Genomic DNA, 26,279 nt, shown 5'->3' on the forward strand with positions numbered 1-26,279 from the left:
AAAATGATTAACTATGTTTCAGTGGTTACAGATGCTAATAGTCAATAGCAGCCACATGAGAATATTTTCATCTAAGTGAAGCAAGGTCATCAAAGATAATCTTGATGAGAAAATGTTATTACAAAAAGGTGCAATTAAGCCTAGAGGGCAGAAGAAGGAAGTGGAGCAGTTGGTAGACTAGGCTTTCTACGTCAGACAGCTTTATGAAATGACTGCTGCAACAGGATGCTGAAACAAAAGGAAGGAGGCTAAGATCTAACTTAGACACAAGCACAAGAGGAGAAAACTACCCTCATTCCTCAATGTCCAGGGCCTGGATGTGTGAAAGCCATGCCAAAGCCCTGCTCTGGGAGTGGAAGAAACCAATCATGAAAATTCAAGCAACTGACACATCAGCACTTGTGAGGACAAGAGGAAGTTTCAAAGGAGAAGCATTTTTCATGATTAAAGAACCACTGGGAAAGGTGACCAGGGAAACAAATTTAAAAAGTCATAATGGGGGGAGTTCTGGTCACGATGGAGGTACAGGTAAATGTGGCTTGCCTCCACTCACACCCACTGCAAGATTACAGTTAAACTACAGAACAAATATCACTCAGAACTGCCAGAAAATTGAGCTGCAAGGCAACAACTAAGAAATTAAGAAAGCATGTTAATCTAGACAGGTGGGAGGAATGGAAGGGTGGAGACGCAGAGATGCTGAGACATTGAACAACAAGCTGGTCCCAAGCCCAAGTGTGGTGGACATAAAAAGGAGGGACATCTCAGGAGCGAGTGATCCCAGCCCCACACCATACCACACAGCCCAGGGTTCCAGTACCAGAAAGAAAAGTCCCCATAACTTCTAGTGGTAAAAAACAGTGGGGTTGGGTCAATGGAAGACACTGTGGAATCCTAGGCCTCTCCTCTTAAAGGGCCTCACTTGGATTCACTCCCTCTGGGCTCCAGCACTGAGGCAGCACCCAGAAGGGCACCAGTGGCATATGGGGAGGACGTGAAGTATCCAGCATCAGGATGAGAGCTGGGGGATACTTTCCTCCCAGAAAGAACCACAGACAGCAGACACTGTACCTTTTCTGAGCCCGCCCCCACACAGAGCCACAGTGTTGTGGCACCATATCTGAATCTTGATCCACCTGGGTCACACAGTAAGCCCCTCCCTGATGATTACCTAAGGGTCTGCTCCATCCAACTTATAGGCCTACCCAAGCTGGTAACAGTGGCTTTTCCATATGAAGGGCTGGGCTGGGCTAGGCACAGGTCTCAGACCTTCCTAAATCAGTTCAAACAAACAACAGCTGAGCCCAGCCCCGTATCTCTCACTGAGTGGCCCCAGGCCCCACACTAGCAGCAGCCATCTGCAGATTGTTTTAAAGCTTACACAAGGGGCCTCAGACAGAATCCAGGTGGAGTTCCTGCACCACCCAGGAAACCCAGTGGATGGCTACAAACCATGTTGGGGCATCATCCAACCACCTCCACAAGCCATGGAGGGAGGTGGTTTCTGGCCAGGGGTCACAGCCAGTCCTTGCAGCTGATTGGCCTGAGTAAATCCACCCATTGACCTGCCAACAGCAAAGGTTCAACTATAATAAAAGGGTATACTCAGCCCACACAAAGGGCACACCTTGAGTACCCAGCTTGGGAGATATGGGAGTCTGTGCCACTGGACCCTACAGGACAACCACTATTTGAGGCCATGTTACCAAGACAGAGAGTCATAGCAGCTCTACCTAGTACATAGAAATAAACACAGGGAGGCTGCCAAAATGAGGAGACAAAGAAACTTGGCCCAAACAAAAAAACAGACTAAAATTCCAGAAAAAGAAATAAAGAAAATGGAGATAAACAATCTATCAGATGCAGAGTCCAAAACAATGGTTACAGAGATGGTCAAAGAACTCAATGGGTACTTCAACAACATAAAGATGATACAATCAGAAATGAAAGAGACACCAATTGAAATAAAGAAAATTTATAGGGACTCAACAGTAGAGTGGATGAAGCCAAAAATCAAATCAATGATTTAGAACGTAAGGAAGAAAAAAAATCAAACAATCAGAACAACAAGAAGAGAAAAGAATCCAAAAAAAATGAGGATAGTGTCAGCAGCCACTGGAATAATTTCAAACATTCCAACATTCGCATCATAGCGGTGCCAGAAGGAGAAGAGGAAGAGCAAGAAATTGGAAATCTATTTGAAAAAAAATAATGAAAGAAGAAATAGACATACAAGTCCAGGAAGCACAGAGTCCCAAACAAGATAAATGCAAAGAGGACCACACCAAGACACACCATAATCAAAATGCCAAAGGTTAAAGATAAAGAGAGAATCTTAAAAGCAGCAAGAGAAAAACAGATAATTACCTACAAAGGAGTTCTCATAAGACTGTCAGCTGATTTCTCAAAAGAAACTTTGGAGGCTAGAAACTTTGGAGGCTAGAAGAGACTGGCAAGAAGAATTCAAAGTGATGAAAAACAGGAGCCTGCAACCTACATTACTCTATCCAGCAAAACTATCATTCACAATAAAGGGCAAATAAAGTGCTTCCCAGACAAGCTAAAGCTTAAGGAGTTCATCATCACCAAACCATTATTATATGAAATGTTAAAAGAACTTATTTAATAAAAAGAAGATCAAAACTATGAACAGTAAATGGCAATAAATACAGAACTATCAATAATTGAATCTAAAAAACTAGGCAAACAAGCATAACAGAAACAGAATCACAGATATGGAGAACACTGGGATAGTGGAGAATCAGGAGGGAGGTCTGGGGGAATGAGGGAAAGGGTTAAGGGGTTTAGAAGTACAAACTGGTAGTTACAGAACAAGCAGGAGGATATTAAAAAGAGTATAAGAGAGAGAGTTGCCAAAGAATTATATTCATGACCCATGGACATGATCAAAGGAGAGGTGATTGCTGGAGGGAGTTGGGGATGCTCGTTGGAGGCAACGAGCCTATACTGTTATAGTTGTCACAATTTTTCCCAAAGGGGGAAAAATTGTGACAACTATAACAGTATAATCAATAAAAAAGGAAGAAAAAAAGAGGGAAAAAGTGATTAACAGGAGGCAAAGCCATTCTACCAGTTTCTCAAGTTTCAACTTCTACCTGTTCCACAAAGAGGTGGCTCAGGTGAAAACGGGAAAAAGCTCTTGACTTGGAAACAAGAGCATTTAGTTCAAATTCTAGTCCTGAACACATACTAGTTTAGTTTCCTACAATCCTGTTTACATGAAATGTCCAGAAAAGGCAAATCTATAGAGACAGAAAGTAGGCTCGTGGTTTTCTAGGGTCGAGGGGAGAGAGAAAGGAGGAAGGAAAGTGACTGCTAAAGGGTACAGGGTTTCTTTTGGAGGGTGACAAAAGTGTTTTGGAATTAGATAGGGGTGGTGGTTGTACAACCTTGTGAATGTACCAAAAACCAATGAGTTGTACATTTTTAAAAGGTGAATTTTATGGTATACAAATTGTATCTCAATAAAGCTGTTTAAAAAGTCAGAATTAAAAATCTTCCCAAAGCCAACAGTGACCTCACAATGATGTATGTATGAACCTGGTAAAGAATCGATGTCATAAAGGCCTGAGCCCAGGCCTGTTATCTCTGAAAATTGGCCTTCACCCCAGTGATTGGCCAATTGGTCTCCCAGTGATTACTCAGGGAACTACTAAAACTGTTTTACACCTGTTATTTACATTTGGCCAAAGGCAGCCATATGGTCAGAGCCTCTGGAACAGACAGGCAGTGAAGGTGGCCAGGACAGAATAAATAACCCGGAAGGGGAGAGGTTACTTTCCACGCCTGCAGGAATCTTACTCCACAGCTTTGCATGGCCACAGGGAACTCTGGGAACCGGGGAAGTCATACATAGTCTGGGAGCATGCTGCATTATCTGCTGCTTTCCACAATAATCTGAGTTCCTGATTATAACATCTTCCAACAGAGTCCATTGGTATCTTTCTATCAACCACACCATATCCCATTTGACAGCCACACACTTATACTGCTTGTAATTAAATAAAACAATCATTTGTGTAACTAGCACATGTCAGATCTGTGTTAGATACTAGCGAGATAGCAGAGAATAAGAGACAGCCTGTGCCCCACACAGATAATTTGCATATGAGTCTTACTTCCTTGGCTACTTTTTAAGTTACTTGAGGGCAAGTGGTAGGTCTTCCTTTTCTCTAACTGAATCCAACTTGACGCTTAGAAAATAAAAATATTTCTTATGACTAAAAAACATAAATGTTCCTCAAGGGAAAGAGGCCCAGGGAAAGAAAAACATTTTTTTAAAAACCAGCTTCACATTTATATAGAAATTGGCCACCAAAATCTATTCTCCTCTTTGCACACAGTAACAGAATACATACAAGATGTTGGTAACTGGGCACCACATTTCCCAGGCTTCCTTGCAAGATACCGTATTTTGTTGTGTATAATGCACACTTTTTTTGCCCAAATTTTTGAGGGAAAAATAGGGATGCACATTATACATGTGTCTAATGGTTACATGCCATGGATATAATAATCCCATGTATAATGTGCACAAAACCATGCGTATGCATTATACATGGCAAAATATGGTAGTTGAGACATTGCGCTCTCTCCAGCAGAATCTGAGTGGAGTGACACATGTCCCTGCCCAGGCAGAGCCTTTAAGAGACTGGGTATGTTTCTTCCACTTGTTTTCACCCTGCTCTCTTTCCCTTTCTATCTGTTTTTACCTGAAAGTGACAATTCAGTCTTAAGCAGTACATAAAGGCAAGCACCCCCTCAGGATGACTGAGCCATTAAGAGGATAGAAGACTGGACCACTGCCCTGGACTATGAAGTGGACAAGAAATGAACTTCTCTCTGGGCCATTACATTTTGAGGTCTAGTTCAGTAGTACACCTTACCCTAAGATAGTTGGTACTTGCTAAACTAGTACTTGACTTATCATTCACCTAGTACAACGTAGAGAACAGGATCCTGTTTTGCTACCTTCTGGCAGAGATCCACAAGGCTTCCAGGGACTCAGAGTAAAAGGAATTTATCTGGTGCCATGCAAAGCTGAGATATTCATGGCATCTATAAGTGAGAACTAAAACTGGTAGCTATTCAACTCTGCCATATTCCTCTCTGTATGCCCAGTGCCTAGTGCATTCTGTTGTACTGTCAAGACACAGAGGAAACTGTTAATAAATATTTCTGAAATAGCTATCACTCATCAATATTTATTACAGCACAGAATGCATTATAATGCAAATATTTGTCTTCTACTCTATCCAGACCCCCTCCAGAGCTTCATGTTTCATAAGTAGTTGTACTCCTAATACCTCCACATCCTTCACATAAGAAGCAGTCAGGGTTTCATGAGTAAATTCATAAAGATTTTCCTACAAACCTGTGTGGAGGTACAGTAATAAAAATAAAGAAAGTATAATAATAATAAACTTCTAAACTTAGTTTGTTCAGGCTGCTACCTCAGCCTGGACTAAATGCCTCAGAATGGATGGCTTTTAAAAAACAGAATTATATTTCTCATGGCTGTGGAGGCTGAAAGTCCAAGGTCAAAGTGCCAGCACGGCTGGGTACTGGTGAAGACCCTCTTCCAGTCAAAGACTGCCCACCTCTCACTTTGTCTTCACAGGGTGGAAGGAGGGAGCTAGCCCTCTGGGGCCTCTTTTATAAGGGCACTAATCCCATTTGTGAGAGTTCTGCCTTCGTGATCTAATCACCTCCCAACAGCCCCACCACCCAAAGCTATAACCTTGGGCATAGGGTTTTTCAACCTATAAATTTTAGGATACACAAACATTCAGATTATAGCACCAACCATCCTAAAAAAGAGGGACTCACAAAATCACAAACTTAAAACTAGAAGGAACATTAAAAGCTGAGAGTTAGAGATAAGGAAACTGAAGCTAAAAACTAAAAGGACTTATTAGGTAACTTGGTTAATCAGCTATAGATAGATACTACATATTCAAACTTCAAATCCAGGGCCATTTTCATAACACTAAGAACCACATATTGTTCTTGCTTATCTTCCCCAGTGCCTACCAGGGAGCCTCACATATGGTAAGTATTCAGTAGCTAAATGAAAAAATATGACTAGAACCCTGGCTGGTGTGGCTCAGTGGATTGAGTGCTGGCCTGCAAACCAAAGGGTCGCCAGTTTGATTCCCAGTCAGAGAACATGACTGGGTTATGGGCCAGGTCCCTAGTAGGGAGTGTGCGAGAGGCAACCATACATTAATGTTTCTCTCCCTTTCTTTATCCCTTCTTTTCCTTCTCTCTAAAAATAAATACATAAAATCTTTATAAAATATATGACCAGAAAAACCAAGTAATTTGTGTGAAAGTCATAGCTGTAGGATCACAGATTTTCTTACCTCCTTCAACTAAAATTTCTAGATCACTAAAGTTTAAGATGCTTGGATTTTGTAGTAAGGTCAAGCCTAACCTCTGTGACCTTTGTTCCAAAAAACAAAACTATTATTTATTACTTTTTTTTTTAATGAGGGAATCCAGATTAGTGTCTGGGAATTAAACTCTAAGATCATCACAGATTCACTCTGGTTTTAGAGCCAGGCAAACCTGAGCTCAAACCCTGGTTTCACGCAGTTCACCTTTGCATGGATTGTTTTATCTCTCTGTGTCTCAGATTCAACACTTTGAAATAGATAATGACACCCAGTTAATCGGAACATGATGAAGATCAAATATAGTGATGCTTATAAAATGCTCCCCAGCATAGCCTCCTGCACCGGTAAGATCTCAACTAGCTGTAGCACTTTCTGTTACTGTTACTGGCCAAAGAACAAAACTATTAATATCTTTTAAAAATAACCTCCAGTCGAGAATCGGAATAAAGAGAGGAATGAGGCTATAATGAATGTTAGACTCTCCAGATTACAGGAAAACTATACTGCTGATTTTCCCCACTTTACACTCTTCAGATAATTTATTGCTTGTACACTGTCTATATTTCCCTCATTATCTTGCAATTGCTCCAAAATTAAGTTCATCTTTACCAAAACAAGGGAGGGATTACTAGGATTTAATTTGTTTTGACAAATAATCGCAGGAATTTCTTATGAACTAACACTTTACCTTTTAAAGACATAGAGACTAACATTGTTTTGCATCTATGTTAGGAAATTTAATTTTGCAATTTGATTCAGATAAAGGAATAAAATGTGTTGACTTCTGGAGAAATAAAAAAAAAAAATTCTAGGGATACTTTATTTGAAATAGTCCAACCTTGATTACTGCCATTTTCAAAAACCAAGCAGTCCTTGCAAAGAAAAACCTCTACACCTTCCCCAAATCCCTCAACTTGGCAGTGCTACGGTACAAGAAAGCAGAAAATGTTGCTCTCACTGAAGCTTCTGAGTCTTCAACTCTCAATTGTTTTATAGGCCCCTCAACAAGGATGCTGCTCCATAGAATTCAGCTTGAAAAACTGAGTTTTCAAGGACCACAGAAGACCTAATTGGCAAATCCAATGACCCTTGCATTCAACTCTGACCTTTCTGCTTCTGACATTGTAGACCATCTCTTTCTGTCCTGAAAACATTTCCTTCTTTGATTTCTATAACTCTTTTCTGGTTCTTCCTCCTCTCTGACAACTCCCATCTCCTTTGCTAGATCTGCATCTTCTTGCCCTCCTTAAATCAGGTATGTACACCGCTCTGGCTCTTGGCTCTTTTATACTTGAGTCTCTTCCTCTCTTACAGCCTCATGAACTTTTCTTTAAGGAAGACTCCCAAATCTGGTCTTACCCACCCTACTTGACTCCAATGCCTCTGGACACTTCTACTGGATGCTGTCATCTCAAACTCAACATGTTCTAAACAAAACTTACCTCTGCCTTAAATTTTAGCCCCTTTCTTGGTTTCTCTATTTCTATAGATGATAACCAAATGCCCCTAGCTACTCAGACTGCAACCTCAGAAATACATTTTAACTTTATACGTGCTTCCTAAATCAGGCTACATGTGATCTTAAGCAAGCCATTTTACCTTTTGACACATGGTTCCTTTATCTGAGAGAGAAATTACACCTGACAGGTCTTAAAAGATTATGTATGTGAAAATGCCTAGCTGATTAAGTCAATAAATGCCCCTCTTCTCTCCAGCAACTCCCCATCACCTTCAACTAGACAAAAAACTCTTTGAGGGCATATGCCATATTTCTATGCATATCCCTATAATGCCTTGTACAGTAGTTTCTATACAGAAGTAGCCTAATAAACATTCACTGATGCGTATGGATAAGTAACTAAAGGAATAAGTCAAGAGGTACTAATAAAGAATCATAAAATATTAACTATAATCAAAATCAGGAGAGCTGTTATCTAAGCCTCAATCAATCTACATGGTACTTGACACCAAATAGGCTCTGATATTACCTGCTGAAAAAAACAAATCAGAGAGTCTTAAGTATCTAGCACTTGTCTCTTTGTTATGAGAGGTAAAAATAATCATGAGGAGCTGACCCTGCTCACCAAGAGCATCCCCAGTTTCCTTGTGATGTACCTATGAGGGAGGTTAAGAATGCTCATTCCTTGAAAAAAGCAAATAGTGTGCTTCACTATAGATTTTGGGCAAGAAATACTCACATGTCAAAAGCACTGAACTCCAATGTTAAGCGAGCTGGCAGCCCAGCGGAATCACCTGCACAGAAGCATTACCATATTTTCAGTCAGAAGTCATTAATAGCAGCATTCATAATGAAAACACTTGGGAGTAATTTTGTTCTCTTTGTTGAGCCCAAAGTGCCCCACCGAATTTCTGGTTATCAAAACTAAACAGGGACTTAGCATAAAGTGACATAGCTTTTGTGAATTTAAGAAACTTGCCAAGAATATATAAAAAAATTCATTGGAAAAAATATATATCCAATATTCTCCCCCAGAAATACTAAGTAAATCAGTATTAATTCTTTGGATTAATAACTAGGGTTTTATTTTTCCCCTTCTTTTCTCCACAACAGGGAAAAAGAAGTAAAAATAAATTTGGGTCAAAAGTTAGGAAGTAAAATAGAAATTAGTGAAGACCATTCATTATAAAAGACAAGGTGTCTCTTGTTAAAGGAAAGCTGACCCTATACTGGAGGGCACAGAAGATAATAGAAGATGAATGAAGATGGAGTTTAGTATTGCCTACCATTGTAGTAATAACCCTTAATGTCCTTGGGAGCTTCATCCAGCCGATACTCATTCAGCTTCTTCTGGGTCAACTCATGCCAAAATCCAACATCCAAGGCACTGCTGAAGGGGGCAAACTGCAATTTGTAGAGTCCAGGATCTCCTGTAGCTACCGCCATTATTTATTACCTACTAAAAAACAAAATAGAACACCACAAAATAGCACACAACATGTTAAAAATAAACAATTATAATAATGTTTAATTAAAACAAAAAAGGAAGTAAAAATGTCTCTTTTTGCAGAAAACATAGTTTTACATAAAGAAAATCCTAAAGACTCAACCAAAAAATGGTTAGATCTAATCAATGAATTCAGGAAAGCTGCATAATACAAAATTACCACGCAAAAATCAGTAGTGTTTTTATACAATAACAATGAATTTTGTGAAAAAGAAATTATGGAATCCATCCATTTACATTAGCATCAAATACAATAAAATACTTTTAGCATGAATTTAAGGAGGTGAAAGAACTCCACTGAAAACTACTGGAAGAAACTGAAGAAGATACAAATAGAAAGGTATCCTATGTTCATGGATTGGAATAATTAATGCTGTTAAAATATCAATACTTCCAAAAGAGGTCTATATATTCAAATGCAATCCCTATCAAGATTCCACTGGTATTTTTTGCAGAGATAGAAAAAAAAATCTCCTAAAATTTATATGGATGCACAGAAGACTGCAAATAGCCAAAAAGTAAAAAATCCCAAGAAAGAAGAACAAAGCAGGAGGCACCACACTTCCTGATTTCAATCTATACTAGAAAGCCAAAGTCATCAAAACAGTATGGTACTAGAATAAAAAGAGAAAAATAAACCAATGGAACAGAATTGAGAGCCCAGAAATAAACCCCAGCATATACATTCAATTACTATTTGACAAGGGAGCCAAGGATACTCAACGAAGAAAAGACATTTTTTTCAACAAATGGTGCTGGGATAATTGGATATTCATATGTAAAAGAATAAATACTGGTCACATATCTTATACCAATCACAAAAATGAACTCAAAATGAATTAAATACTTAAATGTAAGACTAAAACCATAAAACTCCTATATGAAAATGTAATAATAAAGATCCCTGACATAGGTCTTTGCAATGATATTTTGGCTATGAGACCTAAAGCACAAGCAAAAAAATGAACAAGTGGAACTATCTGAAACTTCTGCATAGCAAAAGAAACCATCATCAAAGTAAAAATAACCTATAGAATGGGAAAGGATATTTTCACACCATATCTTATAAGGGGTTAATATCCAAAATATATAAAGAACTCATACAACTCAAGAGCAAAAGAACAAATAAGTAATGACCCTGAACACATATTTCTCCAAAGAAAATAAATGACAGGCCAACAGGTACATGAAAAAATGTTCAACATCACTAGTCATTAGGGAAATGCAAATTAAAACTGCAATGAGATACTACCTCAAGCCTATTAGAATGACCATCATCAAATACAAGAGATAACAAATGCTAGAGTGAATGTGGAGAAAAGGGAACCCTTGTGCATTGTTCATGGGACTGTATTATTGGTATAGCCACTATGGAAAAGAGGATACTCAAAAAATTAAAAACAGAACTACCAAATGATCTAGCAATTCCATTTTGGGACTATATCCAAAGGAAATGAAAATAACTCTGAAAGATAGCTGCTGCCCTGGTCGGTATAACTCAGTTGGTTGGAGCATTGTCCAGTACAGCAAAAGGTCACAGGTTCGATTCCAAGTCAGGGCACATGCCTAGATGGCAGGTTCTGTCCCCGTGGGGGACACGTATGAGAGACAACCTAAGGATGTTTCTCTCTCACATTGATGTTTCTTTCCCTCTCTCTCCCTCCATTCCCTCTCTCTAAAATCAGTAAGCATACCCTTGGGTAAGGATAAAAATAACCAGATAGAAGTACCCCTATGTTCACAGCAACATTATTTGCAATACCCAAGACATGGAAACAACCTAAGCGCCCACTTACAGGTAGATAAAGAATCTGTGATATATATATAGTACACATATATAACAAGGTCTGTCTGAAAAACATGAGAAGAGTTTGCGTGACATCGATGTAACATGGCAGCCAAGGACAGTGGACTGGAATGTGCATGCATGAACAATGATGACTTCATTGTATTAGTTGGTGGGGCCAGTAGATGCTGTTGAGTGAGCATGTGTACTGTATGGCTGTCACATTCAAAATGACTGAGCAAGTACAGCAATGAATCTGCATCAAATTTTGCATTAAGCTTGAACATTCCTCCATGGAAACTATTTGGATGATTCAAAAGGCCGAAGCTATGGGCCTTCATCATGACAAAGTGTGCACTCATGCATCTATCTCATGCAGAGTTTTCTGGCAAAACACCAAATCACTCAGGTGACTCAGCCCCTATACAGGACAGATTTGATGCCCTATGACTTTTGGCTTTTCCAGAACTAAAATCACCTTTGAAAGGGAAGAGAGTTCAGACAATTGATGAGGTTCAGGAAAATAAGGCAGAGCAGCTGATGGTGATTGGGAGAATTTTGTGAGGTACCAAGGTGCCTGCTTTGAAGGGGACTGAGGTGTTATTGTCCTATTTTCACTATTGCTTGTATTTTCTATCTTCAATAAATGTCTCTATTTTTCTTTTTTCTTTTTTTTTAAGATTTTATTTATTTATTTTTAGAGAGGGAAGGGAGGGAGGGGGGAGAGAGAGAAAGAGAGAGAGAGAGAAGAGAAAGAGAGAGAGAGAGAGAGAGAGAGAGAGAGAGAGAGAGAGAGAGAGAGAAAGAGAGAGAGAGAGAGAGAGAGAGAGAGAGAGAGAGAGAGAGAGAAACATCAATGTGCGGTTGCTGGGGGTTATGGCCTGCAACCCAGGAATGTACCCTGGCTGGGAATCGACCCTGGGACACTTTGGTTCCCAGCCCGCGCTCAATCCACTGAGCTACGCCAGCCAGGGCTCTATTTTTCATATTACATGGCTGGATACGTTCTGGACAGACCTCGTATATAGTGGATTATTCAGACATTAAAGAAACAAGTAAAGGTGCTTTCAGCTAAGATGGAGGCACAGACAGACTCACTATACCTCCTTGCACAACCAAAAGAAGGACAACAACAATTTTGAAAACAAAACCAGAACTGCCAGAAAGTCAAACTGTATAGAAATGTGACAACCAAGGAGTTAAAAAATAAACATTCATTCACACTGGTAGGAGGGGTGGAGGCTAGCAGCCAGGGTAGAGAGGACATGTACAAGGCATTGGCTGGAAGACCAGGTGGTCCCACATTTGCATGCGGATAAACTGGGAGGAACAACTGGGAAGCAAGACAGACTACCAAACCCAGGGTTCCAAGATGGAAAAAGAAGGCCTCAGAATCTCTGGCTGTAAAAATCTGTAGTGGTTGTGGTGGTGGGAGAAACTCCCAGCCTCAGAGAAGGGTTCATTGGAGAGATCCACAGGGTCCTAGAACTTACACAAACCCACCCACTTGGGAATCAGCACAAAAAGGGCCCAATTTGCTTGTGGGCAGTGGAGGAAGTGACTGAAAGCTGGCTGAGAGCTGAGCAAGCAGCACTGTTCCCTCTCTGACCCATCCCCCACATACAGGACCACAACGCAGTGAGGTAGGTTGCCCCACCCTGGCAAATACCTAGGGCTCTGCCCCTTACAACATAACAGGTGTACCGAGACAAATATGGCCCAAATGAAAGAACAGATCAAGACTCCAAAAATACAATTAAGCAACAAAGAGATAGCCACCCTATCAGATGCAGAGTTCAAAACACTAGTAATCAGGATGTTCACAGAAATGGTTGAGTATGGTTGCAAATAGAGGAAAAAGTGAAGGATATGAAAAGTGAAATAAAGGAAAATATACAGGGAACCAATAGTGATGGGAAGAAAACTGGGACTCAAATCAATGGAGTGGACCAGAAGGAAGAAAGAAACAATCAAACAGAAAAGAATGAAAAAACAAAAATTCAAATAAAAATGAGGAGAGGCTTAGGAGTCTCTAGGACATCTTTAAATGTTCCAACATCCGAATTATAGGGGTACCAGAAGGGGAAGAGGAAAAGCAACAAGTGGAAAAGTTATTTGAACAAATAATAAAGGAGAACTTCTCCAATCTGGCAAAAGAAATAGACTTCCAGGAAGTCCAGGAAGCTCAGAGAGTCCCAAACAAGTTGGACCCAAGGAGGAACACACCAAGGCATATCATAATTAAGTTACCCAAGATTAAAGATAAGGAGAGAACTTAAAAGCAGCAGGAGAAAAGGAGACAGTTACCTACAAAGGAGTTCCTATTAGGCTATCAGCTGACATCTCAAAAGAAACCTTGCAGGCAAGAAGGGGCTGGAGAGTAGTATTCCAAGTCATGAAAGGCAAGGACCTACATCCAAGATTACTCTATCCAGCCAAGTTATCATTTAGAATGGAAGGGCAGATAAAGTGCTTCCCAGATAAGGTCAAGTTCAAGGAGTTCATCATCACTGAGTCCTTATTATATGAAATGTTAAGGGGACTATCTAAGACAAAGAAGATGATCAAAAATATGAATAATAAAATGACAACAACTCATAACTATCAACAACTGAACCAAAAAAAAAAAAACCCAAACAAACAAAAAACAAACCCTAACCAAACAACTATAATAGTAACTGAATCACAGAAATGGAGGTCACATGGAAGGTTATCATGGGGGAGGGGGAGGCGGTAAATGGGGGAAAATGTACAGGGAATAAGAAGCACATGGAATAAATGGTAGGCACAAAATAGACAGGGGGAGGTTAAGAATTGTATAGGAAATGGAGAAGTCAAGGAACTTATATGTACAACCTGCAGACATGAACTGAGGGTGGGGAGGGAAATCTTGTGGGAGGGGGGTGCTGGCAGGTGGGCAATAAAGCAGAGAAAAAAATGGGACAACTGTAATAGCATAATGAATAAAATATACTTAAAAAAAGGAAATACTATCATTTGAATAACATGGATGGACCCTGAAGGCATTATGCTAAGTGAAATAAGTCAGGCAGAGAAAAACAAATATTGTGTGATCTCACTTATATGTAGATTATATTTAAAAAAGAAAAAATAAACAAGCAGATAGAAAAAAAGATCAGACTTGCTAGCAGAGGAGGAGGGTGGGGGTAGGGGCAATTGGAGGAAGGTGGTGAAAAGGTACAAACTACAGTTATAAGATAAAAAGTACTAGGGATATGATGTTCGACATGATGGCTATAGCTAACAATGCTGTATGACATGACATATAGTTAACAGAGTTCAGTCCTAACATTTTTCATCACAAGGAAAATTTTTTTCCTTGTTCTTCCTTTTCTTTTTATTGTATCTTTATGTGAAGCTGGAAGTTAGCAGAACCTACTGTTATCTACCATGCTATGTGCCTTAAATTTATACAGTAATATATGCCAATTATTTATCAATAAAATGGAGAGAAAAAATAACCAACCAAACAAAAAGTACGAGAGGTATTTGGGTTACCTAAGATACAACTTTGGAAACCAACCTGAGTAATTTGCCAGTGTTGTCAAGTTTAGCCTCCTTCGGACACAACTGATTTTTCTAAGTAACCCTGGCCTTCACTTTTGTGTATCTTCCTTGCTTGTTAAAGTCAGTCTGACTGGGCACTAGTGTTAGTCTTTCTTCCACATAGTCTCAGCAGTTTTTGCCATCCTGTGTGGTCCTAGAGAAGTCTACAAGTACAAAACCCAGAGTCCAGCCAGTTAGAAACACAAAAATGCAAATTGTTTGAATTCTGAGTAAGAACAGTGCTTGAGCACCCAAGCCAAGGAGGATGAACACTCCTTCCCACTTAACATCAGTACCCTCATTTCTCTAAATTTCATCTTTTATCCTCTAAATGCATGAAAATTTTGCACCTTACTATATTTTAATATTTCATACTTTATCTCAAATCATCAAATAAATTTGACCCTCCTGGCAATCAAGCAGGTATACACTGGAACTCCCTATGTTCCCCGCACACTTTCATGAGCACAGGTACCCCGGTCTGAGAAGCACAATACTAGAGAAACTTGGCAGTTCCAAAAAGTGTGGGTAGATAAGTTCCCTTCATTTTCTTTCCTGTCCAATTGCACCATAACCAGATTCATATTTCTGGAGAAGAATGTATAAACAGTCACACTAGATAAGATAAATAAATAAAGACAGTTCATATCCACTCAAAGAGGTTTTTCCCGAGTTTTGTGCCAAGGTTATTAAATAGCTTTCAGTTTTCCACAGTTGTTGGATTTTAGAATTAGAGATAAGGAGCTTTGGACTGATAGTATCTATATGGAAAAATGCAAAGTCAGTATTACATAAAAGTGCTAAAAATGAAGGAATATGGGGCAGCACAGGGAGAAAGCTTCTGAGGAGTTGGGCACTAAGTTATGTTAAAAAAGATGGGCATGAGCAGGGAAGATGGACAGAGGGATGAAAGAGCAAGAACAATGGGGGAACAGCTATGGTAAAAACGAGGAAGAATGAGCCTACCTCTTCTTAGTAGAGCGTTGGTACTGAGCAACAGCAATGCACGCATGTTGGTTCTAGCTTCAGAAGTGAGGTTGAAGAATTCTGGAGTAGGAAGCCAGTGGCAGACAGAATTCTGCAGTGACAAAACAGCTTTGAAGGGGGGCAGATAGGGAAAAGTAGTTAAGAGCTTAAGAATTTATGAAGACCTAGATTAGAGCAGAGGAAGCCAGAATGAAAATGAGACTCTCATGGGGGACGTTTTCAGAAAAAAGGTGACCACACTTGGTATCTTGGACAAGAGGAAAAAGCCCCTGGCTGGGACAATGGCAGCTCCACAAAAGAGACACTTGAGAGGCAGACAGGTAATAATAAATTAAAGACATGTTCCACAAGGACAATAGCAAGGTAAAGTGAAGCTGGTCCAAGGAAATGGGCTTGCAGCAGTGATTGAAGTAAACATAATATACTCATTAAGTGGTAATTATAGAATAAGCTGTACTAACAGACTCATAGATTTATGTATAGGTTGGCCAAAGAATTTGTTGTTTCTTCCATACAATGGCTCTAGTAGTGCTTAGCTGTCTTTAACTCCATTTGAAATCTTTTTGTTAGATTGTATTATGACAGCTGTCATATCAGTGTACATTAAAAAACCCCTAAAATTGGTGAATTTTTGTGCAGCCATTTTAATATTAAAGATGAAAGAAAATATGCAACATTATCAGAGTATTATGCTTTATTTCAAGAAAGGTAAAAGTATAACAGAAACACATAAAAAGATTTGTGCAGTGTATGGAGAAGGTGCTGTGACTAATCGAACATGTCAAAAATGGTTTGCAAAGTTTCTTGACAAAGTAAATTAACATGTTAGCCAAATAATTCTTTGCTGTGGGGCTGTCTTATGCACTGGAAGATGTTTAGCAGCACCCCTAACCTCTACCCACTAGAAGCCAATAGCAAGACATAGCCAACCTACTCAAAATATCCAAATCAGTAGAGTTATTGGTGAAAATGAAAAAATGTGTCTTATTTTACAGAAAAAACTAAATGGATTTTTTGGCCAACACAATATTAAAAGTCCCCTTACAAGTATTTTATAGACATCAACAGTTGCAGCTCCTGTTTAACTAAGGAATGACCCTGACCACAAGAAACTGGGACAAGCATCAGTGACTCATATCAGAACTAGCAGAAATGCTGCCTGCACGTCCTTTTGTGTTTATGCAAATAATCAGGCTGAATGGAAACTGGACTTAACGCAGTAAATGAATTGGTCTTGATTTGCTCTTTGATAAAAATGAGGGTAATTTGGGGGGGAGAAGTTGTGTTTCAATAGATTCTATAATACACAGTTATGGACATTAAACTCTAGTTCAGTTAACTGTCTTCAAAGCTTTATTTTTTTACTTATGCACAGATAAGATTGCAGCAAGGGTGATACACCAGGTGCAAAAAGTCACCAAGGCAAAAAGCTCAGGTAGCTGGCAACAGGCATGGAACAAAGAAGTAAATAAGAGACACATGGGCAGATGGTGAACTGGAACAGTGAATGAGGAGGCCCAAAGCTCCTCTAGACGCCTCCCCACTCATCATTACTTCCCCACAGGAGCCCCAGATACAACTGGCGGTGGGGAACAAGTTGATTGACTTTTAGTAGACATGGGAGCCACGTACCCTGTGCCACACACCAAACTGGGAATAAAAAAAAACCACAACAGTCTCTGTCATACGGATAATGAGATGAAGGCAGCAACAAGCCTCCCTCCAGCCTTTAGAATGCCAACTCAGAGATCTTAATATATCACACAGCTTTCTCAGGTTCCTCTATTTGCCTGAATGCCCCATCTCTCTGCAGGGATGGGACTCACTCTGTAAATTGTCTTCCCAGGTAACCTTCTCTCCTTAAAGACAACAGCTTCACCTACAGGCCCCACCAAAGCATGCACTCCAACTCCAGATGTTTTTAATCTGGTCGGGGGGCCAGAGGAAAACTGTTCCCTCCTTAGATCTACAAGCAAGTAAGTAAATCAGTTTGGGCAGATAGGACTCCAAAGCAAGCAATCAACATTCACCCAAATGGCCTGAGATCTCCCCAGAGAAATCCCAGATGGGGGTGAATATTTGTTTAGATGTACTTTATTAATCTGGTGAGGAGTAGCTGCACATCAGCATACACTTTGAAATCTAAGAATTTAATCACCATAGTCAATGAAACTGCCAACCTTACTTACTAATATTCAGAAATCTCTGGACTCTGGCTAAAGCTGTCTTAGAGAATCAAATTGCCTTAGACTACATACTAGCAGAACAAGGATGAGTTTGCATGACCACCATCTCCTCTTGTTATACTTACATCAACACCTCAGGAGGAAACAAGTACCACCAAATCAGGGAACAGGCTAGCTGGCTTCAATAAACATTGGACCATCACACCCTTCTCTGAATGAAGTGAAGATTGGTTTGCAAGTCTATTTTCATGGCTACCACAAAGACTCGAGTCCATATTAGAAGGAATTTTAATTGAGGTTAACCATTCTTTTCTTTATAATGCTTGTCTTTATTGTTTTAAACCTCCTCCTTATGACTTGTTTTCCCACACCAGAAAAATTGTATCTGCTCAATAGATGCCTATAAAACATATATAACTGCTTTTAACTCACAAAATTTTGCTTTACAAAAGACTAAAGTTTTTCATTTCCCCAGAAGACTCAGAGGACATCAATAGCTCCATAGATATGAAGGAAAATTGACAGTGGGGAATTATAACAGTAATTGAAGTAAACACAATATACTCATCAGGTGGTAATTATAAAATAAGCTGTACTAAAAAACTTATAGAAGATTTGCATATTAAAAGTTCCCTTGTAAGTATTTTATAGACATCAGCAGTTCCAGCTCCTGCTTAACTAAGGAATGACCCTGACCACAAGAAATTGGGCAAGCCTCAGTGACTCATATCAGAACCAGCAGAAACACTGTCTCCATGTCCTGTTTCCAGATATCAGCAGTGACACTGAGAAAGGAGCAATGAAATTAAATGGTAACACATGCAGGAGATAACCCTGAAACCACTCCAGAGCAGAGCTGAGAAACTGCACGTCACCAGAAATTCCTTAGTTCTCCTCTTCCCAAACTCCCCTATATAAATTCTCCAGGATGCTTGAGATGTCAAGATGAGCTTTGAGATGACAGCTTTCCATCTTCCAGGTTTCTGGCATCTGCATAAAACCACTTTCCTTTACATCAGCACCTGGCTCTCGATACTGGCTTTCAAAGCAGCAGGTAGCCAGACTTGTGTTCAGTTATAGGCTGGCCTGGGAAGGTAGACTCACAGAAATTCCAGAGGCATTTACACTGATATAACAGTAAACGCAGGCGAGAATGATCAGTTCTGAACAGTTACTCAGAGAAAAAAAAGTCAGAGCCCAACAGAATCCTTGAGCAGGGATTTTTAACCTTTTCCATTTTGTGGCACAAATAATCTAATTGCTAAAATTCTGTGGCATACCAAAAAATATTTTATACTTTTTGCTAATGTGATAAAAAAAAGTGTAATTTTGATTAATTCTTATTAGACGGCTCTTGTTATGTTGGCTGTTGTCATTTTTTAAAATTTGACAATCGGAGAGAAAAGAAATCGGTGTTCCTGACTAGTCAGGTACTGCTTGTTTTAAAAATTTTTGCAGCACAAGGTTAAAAATCACTGTCCTAGAGAGAATGCCCACAGTCAGCAGGTACAGCAGCAACACAAGCAAAGGACACACAAAGGACAGTGCAGAGCACTAACTGGAACACCAGGATGGTATTTTTATCCACTGACCCAAAGCAATAAAAAAGTTTGAAGAGAGTAACAACAAAAGGTGTCAAAGAACACTACAAGTGAAAAAGAAAGTGAGGCCTGTCAAGGCCATTGGATTTTAATTTTTAAAAGGAGCTCACTGGTGGCTTTCTAAAGTGGAATTTGAGGGTAGACTGTTAAAAACAGAATATGCTGTAAGGGTAAGATCAGCGTGGGGAAGTAACCAACTGTGTCCCTCCAAGTTCCAAGGAGGGCAGTTTAGTTTGCTACTAGATTCCTAATGGATAGATGATTTTCAACAGGCTTAATGTGTTTGCTACATTTAAAATATGCTTTGGCAACAGAAATCCAATTAAGAATTAATAAAACTTCACAATGAGACTTAACAAACACAGACACACAAAAAGAAAACAAGAAGTGGGAACTATAATAATTAAATATTTTTCTGTATAATGTGGTCAAAGCTTAGTTGATCACAAAGGACAGTGCATTGCTGCCCTCAAAACTCTGCTGCCTCAACATGGATTTGCAGAATGGTGCACTTGACAATGCCTGACCAATAACTTTCAAGCTTTTATCAACTTGAAGACTTATTTAAAAATGAGGAAACCTGCTGGAGGGGAGAAAGAAGTGTGGCCAGGAGTCTGAAAAATGACAAGTGCCCCCTGGTGATTCAGATTCAAGTTTGATGCTATCTTGATGCCTTTAAGCCATTGACACTCTTAACTTTTGGAGACCCAACCTCTAAATCATATCAAACATATTTAAATACACCTTCATTTCATATTAACTATTTTCTGGCTTTTAATTGTTTGAAAGGATTGTTATAACATTGCACTTTCAAAATAGTCATTCTTTTTCAGGTCTCTCCTACTATCTTCATAAGTCCCTGAAAAACTGTGGATCCTATGCATGGAGAAGGAGACCCTCATGCAGGTCATCTGGTACCCACACTTTGAAAATGCTGCTTAAAATACCCTAATGGCCTCCTGATTGGTTTCCTGGGCCTCCATTTGCTCCCTTCTCCTTTCTCCTACACAATGCAACTAGCAATTTCTTTTTTGGGGGGGAAGGGAGGTATTTAATTTTATTTTTGAAGTTTTTATATTTATATTTTTATTTTTAAATTATATTTTATTGACTATGCTATTACAGTTGTCCCAATTTTTTCCCCCTTTGTCCTGCTCCACCCAGTACCCCTAACTCCCTCAGGCAATCCCCTTACCATTGTTCATGTGCATGGGCCATATGTATAAGTTCTTTGGGTTCTCAATTTCCTATTCTGTACTTTTTATCTTCATGGCTATCCTGTAACTACCTATTTGTACTTCTTAATCCCCTCACCTCTTCACCCATTCTCCCACACCCCCTTCCCTTCTGGCCACCATCAAAACGCTCTCCGTATCCCTGATTCTGTCTTTGTTCTTGTTTGCTTAGTTTGATTTTTTAGATTCAATTGTTGATAGACATGTTTTTATTGCTTTTTCTTCTTTTTGATCTTCTTTTTCTTAAATAAGTCCCTTTAACATTTCATATAACAATGATTAGGAGATGATGAATTCCTTTAGTTTTTTCTTGTCAGGGAAGATCTTTATCTGCCCTTCAATTCTAAATGACATCTTTGCTGGGTAGAGCAATCTTGGCCTTAAGTCCCTGCTTTTCATGACTTTGAATATTTCTTGCCAATCCCTTCTAGCCTGCAAAGTTTCTTTTGAGAGATCAGCTAACAGTCTCATGGGAATTCCCCTATAGGTAGCCAACTGCTTTTCTCTTGCTGCTTTTAAGATTCTCTCTTTATCTTTAACCTTTGGCATTTTAATAATGATGCGTCTTGGAGTGGGCCTCTTTGCATCCATGTTGTTTGGGACTCTCTGTGTTTCCTGGACTTGCATGTCTACTTCCTTCACTAAATTAGGGAAGTTTTCTTTCTTTATTTTTTCAAATAGATTTCCAATTTCTTGCTCTTTCTCTTCTCTCTCTCACACCCCTACGATGTGAATGTTGGACCTCTTGAAGTTGTCCCAGATGCTGCTAACACTATCCTTGTTTTTTTTTTAATTCTTTTTTCTTCTTCTTGTCCTGATAAGTTTTTTTCTTCCTTATGTTCTAAATCATTGATTTGATTCTTGGCTTCATCCACTCTACTGTTGAATCCCTATAAATTTTATTTCAATTGGTGTCTCTTTCATTTCTGATTGTATCATCTTTATGCTGTTGAAGTACCCACTGAGTTCCTTGACCATCTTTATAACCAGCGTTTTGAACTCTGCATCCAATAGATTATCTCCATTTTCTTTATTTCTTTTTCTGGAATTTTAGTCTGTTTTTTTGTTTGGGCCAAGTTTCTTAGTCTCCTCATTTTGGCGGCCTCCCTGTTTGTTTCTATGTACTAGGTAGAGCTGCTATGACTCTCTGTCTTGGTAACATGGCCTCAAATAGTGGTTGTCCCGTAGGGTCCAGCGGCACAGGCTCCCATATCTCCCAAGCTGGGTACTCAAGGTGTGCCCTTTGTGTGGGCTGAGTATACCCTCTTCTTATAGTTGAACCTTGTTTGCTGTTGGAAGGTCAATGGGAGGATTTACTCAGGCCAGTCAGCTGCAAGGACTGGCTGTGATCACTGACCACTCACCACTAACTTCCACTTCCATGGGGGATCAGCTGTGCAAGGGCAAGGGTGTGGGGCTTTGACATGGTCTGTGGCTGTCCATTGGGTGTGCAGGCCAAGTTCAGTCTCCACCTGTGTTCTGCCTGGGGCCACCCCGCATGAGTAAAAAGCAATCTGAGATGGTTGCTAATTGTAGTGGTCTTGGAGATTCCCAGGTGAAGCCAAGCTGTGAATCTAGGCTGGCTGCTGCTAGTGCTGGGCCTGGAGCCACTTAGCAAGATATACAGGGGGTGGGGGCTTACTGAGGCTGGTTGCTACTTGTTTGATAGTAAGCATGAGCCAAGACCAGGCATTCATATGGAAGAGTCTCTGCTGACACTTGAGTGGTCCCATTAGTTGGGTGGAATGGAAGAGCCTCAGGGGATCTCTAGAGCAGGGCAAAGTGTTAGCCTGGTTGATGGAGGCTCAGATATGGCACCCACCTGCCAGCTCTGTAGCTCCTTGGTGGGAAGGCTCAGAAAAGAAACAATGGCATCTGCCTGCCTTTCTGTTTAGGCAAAAGCAGTCCTCCAGCTCCCACCTTGATGCCAGACACTGCAGTTTCTCCCTTTTTGCCACTGGTGCCTTTCAAGCTGCTACCCCAGTGCTGGAGCTCAGAGGAAGTGAATATGAGTAAGTTGGTGTGTGTATTCTTTAAGAGAGACTGTTTGGGACTCCAGAAGTTTCATCCAGTGACTCAACCCCTACTGTTTTTTGCAGCCAGGAGTTATGGGGACTTAACTTCCTGGCACTAGAACCCTGGGCTGGGGGGCCTGGTGTGGACTGGGTCTCCTTGCTCCTGAGATATGCCTCCTGAATTTTTATCCACCACATGTAGATGTGGGACCAGCCCATTCCGCATCTCTGCACCTCCTACCAGTCTGGATGCATGTGGTTTCTTTAATTCCGTAGTTGTCAGATTTCCATTCAACTTGATTTCTGATGGTTCTGAGTGATGGTTGTTCTATATTTTAGTTGTATTTCTGATGTGCGAGGAGTTGAGCTATATTTACTTATGCAGCCATCTTGACCAGAAGTGTCCACATTTTCTTCTATTGTTGTTTTTTTTAAAGTTTCCATGCTTAGGCCTGTCCTTAGTTTATGAACTTTCCCAAAAGCAAAATGACTCATTTTTTATATCAATATCCATCTGCATGCCAGTGAATTCCAGGGCTATATTCTAGTGCTAACCTCCAAACATATATTTAAGTATGTTGGGAAGCCAGAATTTAGATTTCTCACAGACATCTCAAACTCAACAAATCTGAAACTAAATATAAACATATCTTTTCCAAAATTCTGCCCCTTCCCCCCATTATGTTCTATTTTACTTAGTACTTCTGTAAAGTACTTCAGATAGTACTGAGTCATATATATATGTGTGTGTGTGTGCATATATACACACATATATATACATACACACACACCATGTTTTTTCCTATACATTCATACCCTTTCACTTAAAGGAAGCACCTTATGGCTTCTCTTTGGCATATATCTGAATTGCCAGCATTACTACTCTTGTACTTTGGGACCATTCTTAAGTATAAATAAGGGTTACTTAAACACAAGCACTGTGATACCAAGACAGTGGATCTGATAACCACGATGGCTATTAAGTGACTAATAGGCAAGTAGCATATACATGGATCCACTCAACAAAAGGATGATTCATGTCCTAGGTGGGATGGCACAAGACTTCATCACACTACGCAGAATGGCATGCAATTTAAAACTTATGAATTATTTTCATAATGAGATTAACAACAGGTAGATGAAACTATGAAACCGTGGATAAGGGAGGACCACTTATAGTAGCAATAATAATAACTATTCTAACTGAATGCTTACTCTGTGCCAAGCACTACACAAAACACTTTACATTATCTATGACATCCCCGAAGTTATTGTATTAAGCCTACTTTAAAGAAAAGAAAATGGAAGAAGTGAAAGGTTAAGTAACTTGCTCTTACACAGGAAGGGCAAGTTACACGGGAAGTGGAAGAGATAAGTTTATAACCCAGGTCTAATGCCTTCCAAGTCCTGACTTTCATTACTATACTATACATTTTTGAAAGAAGAAGCATCTCCCCTTTTTCACAACATTTATATTGCTCATCGGCCCCACATATACTAAAAAATAACCAATTATTTTGAAAAAACCTTCACATACACTTCCTTCACTAACTTCCTCTACAACCAAGTCAAAAGAAAAAGACAGTGGCCAGAGCAATCACACAATGTGGAAGGAACTCAGCACGGTAGCAGACAGTGGTACAAACGGATTTCATCTGAAATCAGGCCCCTACACACTTTAGTCATCCACAATTTACTGTTAAAGGTCTACAGCAACCTGTTTTCATCATCATTTTGATGACCTACTGAGGTCATCAAGGTGGAATTTTACCAGTGCCAGAGGTAAAAGAGAAAACTCTACTCCATACAGCATGTCAGCAGCTGAGGAAAAATGACTCGCGATGATCATTTGGAGGATAAAGGACAGGCACACTAAGCAAGTAATTTGTGTGACACACATCCTTAAATATTTTCTGACTTATTTAGTCTTTGAGAAATTCCAAACAGGACCCAAGAGCCTATTTCACAAAAGGATATGGTTGGTGTTCAGCTGCTGAACTTTTGCTCAACAAGCTAAGAAAAGAGGAAGGTCTTAAGCAACAGCAGCAACATGTGAATAGGAATCTGCTGGAAACATCTAAATAGCACACTCAAGTATAAATGTATCACTTAGATTCCTATACATCTATGTCACATTGCTATCTCCCCTAAACTGGAAGGGAAAATTAAAGAAGTAATGATCAGAGGGAATTGTGGAGGGAGTGGGAAGTAAGCACTTGATGCAAAGTCATTTATGTATAACTAACTTAGTCCAAACATTATCTGCTCCCTAAAAATTAAGGTTTGTCTATATAACCCTAGACAGTGCAGGTGAGACTTCTGGCCTCTGCTCAGCTTAGAAAGCTGAAAGGTTAGTTCTATCAACCTTCATCATTACATACAGACATATCAAGGAAAGAAACTGACAGAGGCATCATTATAAGTATGGCTCAACTTTATTTCTAACTATTTCTATCATATTCAGGATGTGAAACCCAGGAGTTACACAAGACAGGATCGTGTAACATCCACTGAAAGAGGAAAGGCTTTGATGAGGATTCAATACTGTCATGAGCAAGAATCCCAGCTGTATAAGAAAGACAGCAGTAACCAAAACATCTAGTCAAGATTAAACTGAAAAAGCAGGTGGGTGGGTGGTTAAGCAATACGGACCTTCTGGGGTTGTGTCTACCACCCAAACTTGGTGCAAATTTCAGGTTTTTATGAAATAAAACTAAATCATGCTCAGCAACTTACGAATAGAAGATTTTTTTAAAAAGTGCCATTGGATTTAAAAGTTTCAGTCCAAATGAGCCTAAACCTTGTGCTTGTGCTGTTCTTTAATGTCAAATCCCCACAGGAAATGTATATTAGTGGTTGCTTCCTAAGAAAGATGCTATCGGGCTAAGAGACAGGAGTATGGACAGGCTTAGTTTCACTGTAGTACTCTTTTGCCCTTTGAATTTTGTGTATGTGGGGTAATAATTCAGAAAGAAGTAAAATCATTAAAGAAGAAACACCTAACCCAATGGCACAAAGACAGGGAATGAGAGAGATAAGACTGCCAGCTCAACTGCTTTAGTGCCAAGAAATAACACCTGGGAGATCCTTGATTTAAAAAAAAAATGTCTTATTCATCTTTATTCAGCAATTGGCACAGCATCTAGAATATATTAGCTCAGTAAAAGTTGACATGAAATAATAGCTTTCCCCCACCCTGCCACCAAAAGGCCAAAGGATGGATGCTGTAGTGAGACAAATTTCAGCACCGTTTAAAAATTACTAATAGTCTGAATTGTCCAAATAGGAAATAGATCGACTAGAGAGATAATAAATTTTCCATCAGTGGAAGTGTTCAAGTGTATATTAGATGATTATTTGCCAAGTAACACTGCACAAAGGATTACTGTATCAGGAGAGTCAGGCGAGACCAGGGGTTGGCAGGCTTTTCCTGAAAAGGGCCAGATAGTAAATATTGTAGGCATTGCAGGCCAAAACAGTTTCTGTCACATTTTCTTCCTTCTTTTTTACAATTCTT

The 26,279-nt window shown here is 39.6% G+C and overlaps 1 protein-coding gene across 3 annotated transcripts in view; it reads right to left on the bottom strand.

Annotated features, from left to right (window-relative positions):
* ATG7 (autophagy related 7) overlaps nucleotides 1–26,279 on the bottom strand; it is a 284,196-nt gene that overhangs the window by 243,776 nt on the left and 14,141 nt on the right. For 2 of the 3 annotated variants that reach the window (XM_028518253.2, XM_036030797.1), the window contains exons 2-3: nucleotides 9,165–9,337; nucleotides 8,618–8,672 (exon numbers count right to left, since the gene is read on the bottom strand). In XM_028518253.2, coding sequence (XP_028374054.1) covers nucleotides 8,618–8,672; nucleotides 9,165–9,324 — 215 coding nt within the window. In that variant the 5' untranslated portion in view covers nucleotides 9,325–9,337. Of the gene's footprint in view, nucleotides 1–8,617; nucleotides 8,673–9,164; nucleotides 9,338–14,715; nucleotides 14,790–26,279 lie in introns of those variants that run through there. The other variant, XM_036030796.1, reaches the window with a different exon arrangement.

The sequence above is a fragment of the Phyllostomus discolor genome, chromosome 7 (genome assembly GCF_004126475.2).
Source record: "Phyllostomus discolor isolate MPI-MPIP mPhyDis1 chromosome 7, mPhyDis1.pri.v3, whole genome shotgun sequence".
Taxonomy (NCBI): Eukaryota; Metazoa; Chordata; class Mammalia; order Chiroptera; family Phyllostomidae; genus Phyllostomus; species Phyllostomus discolor.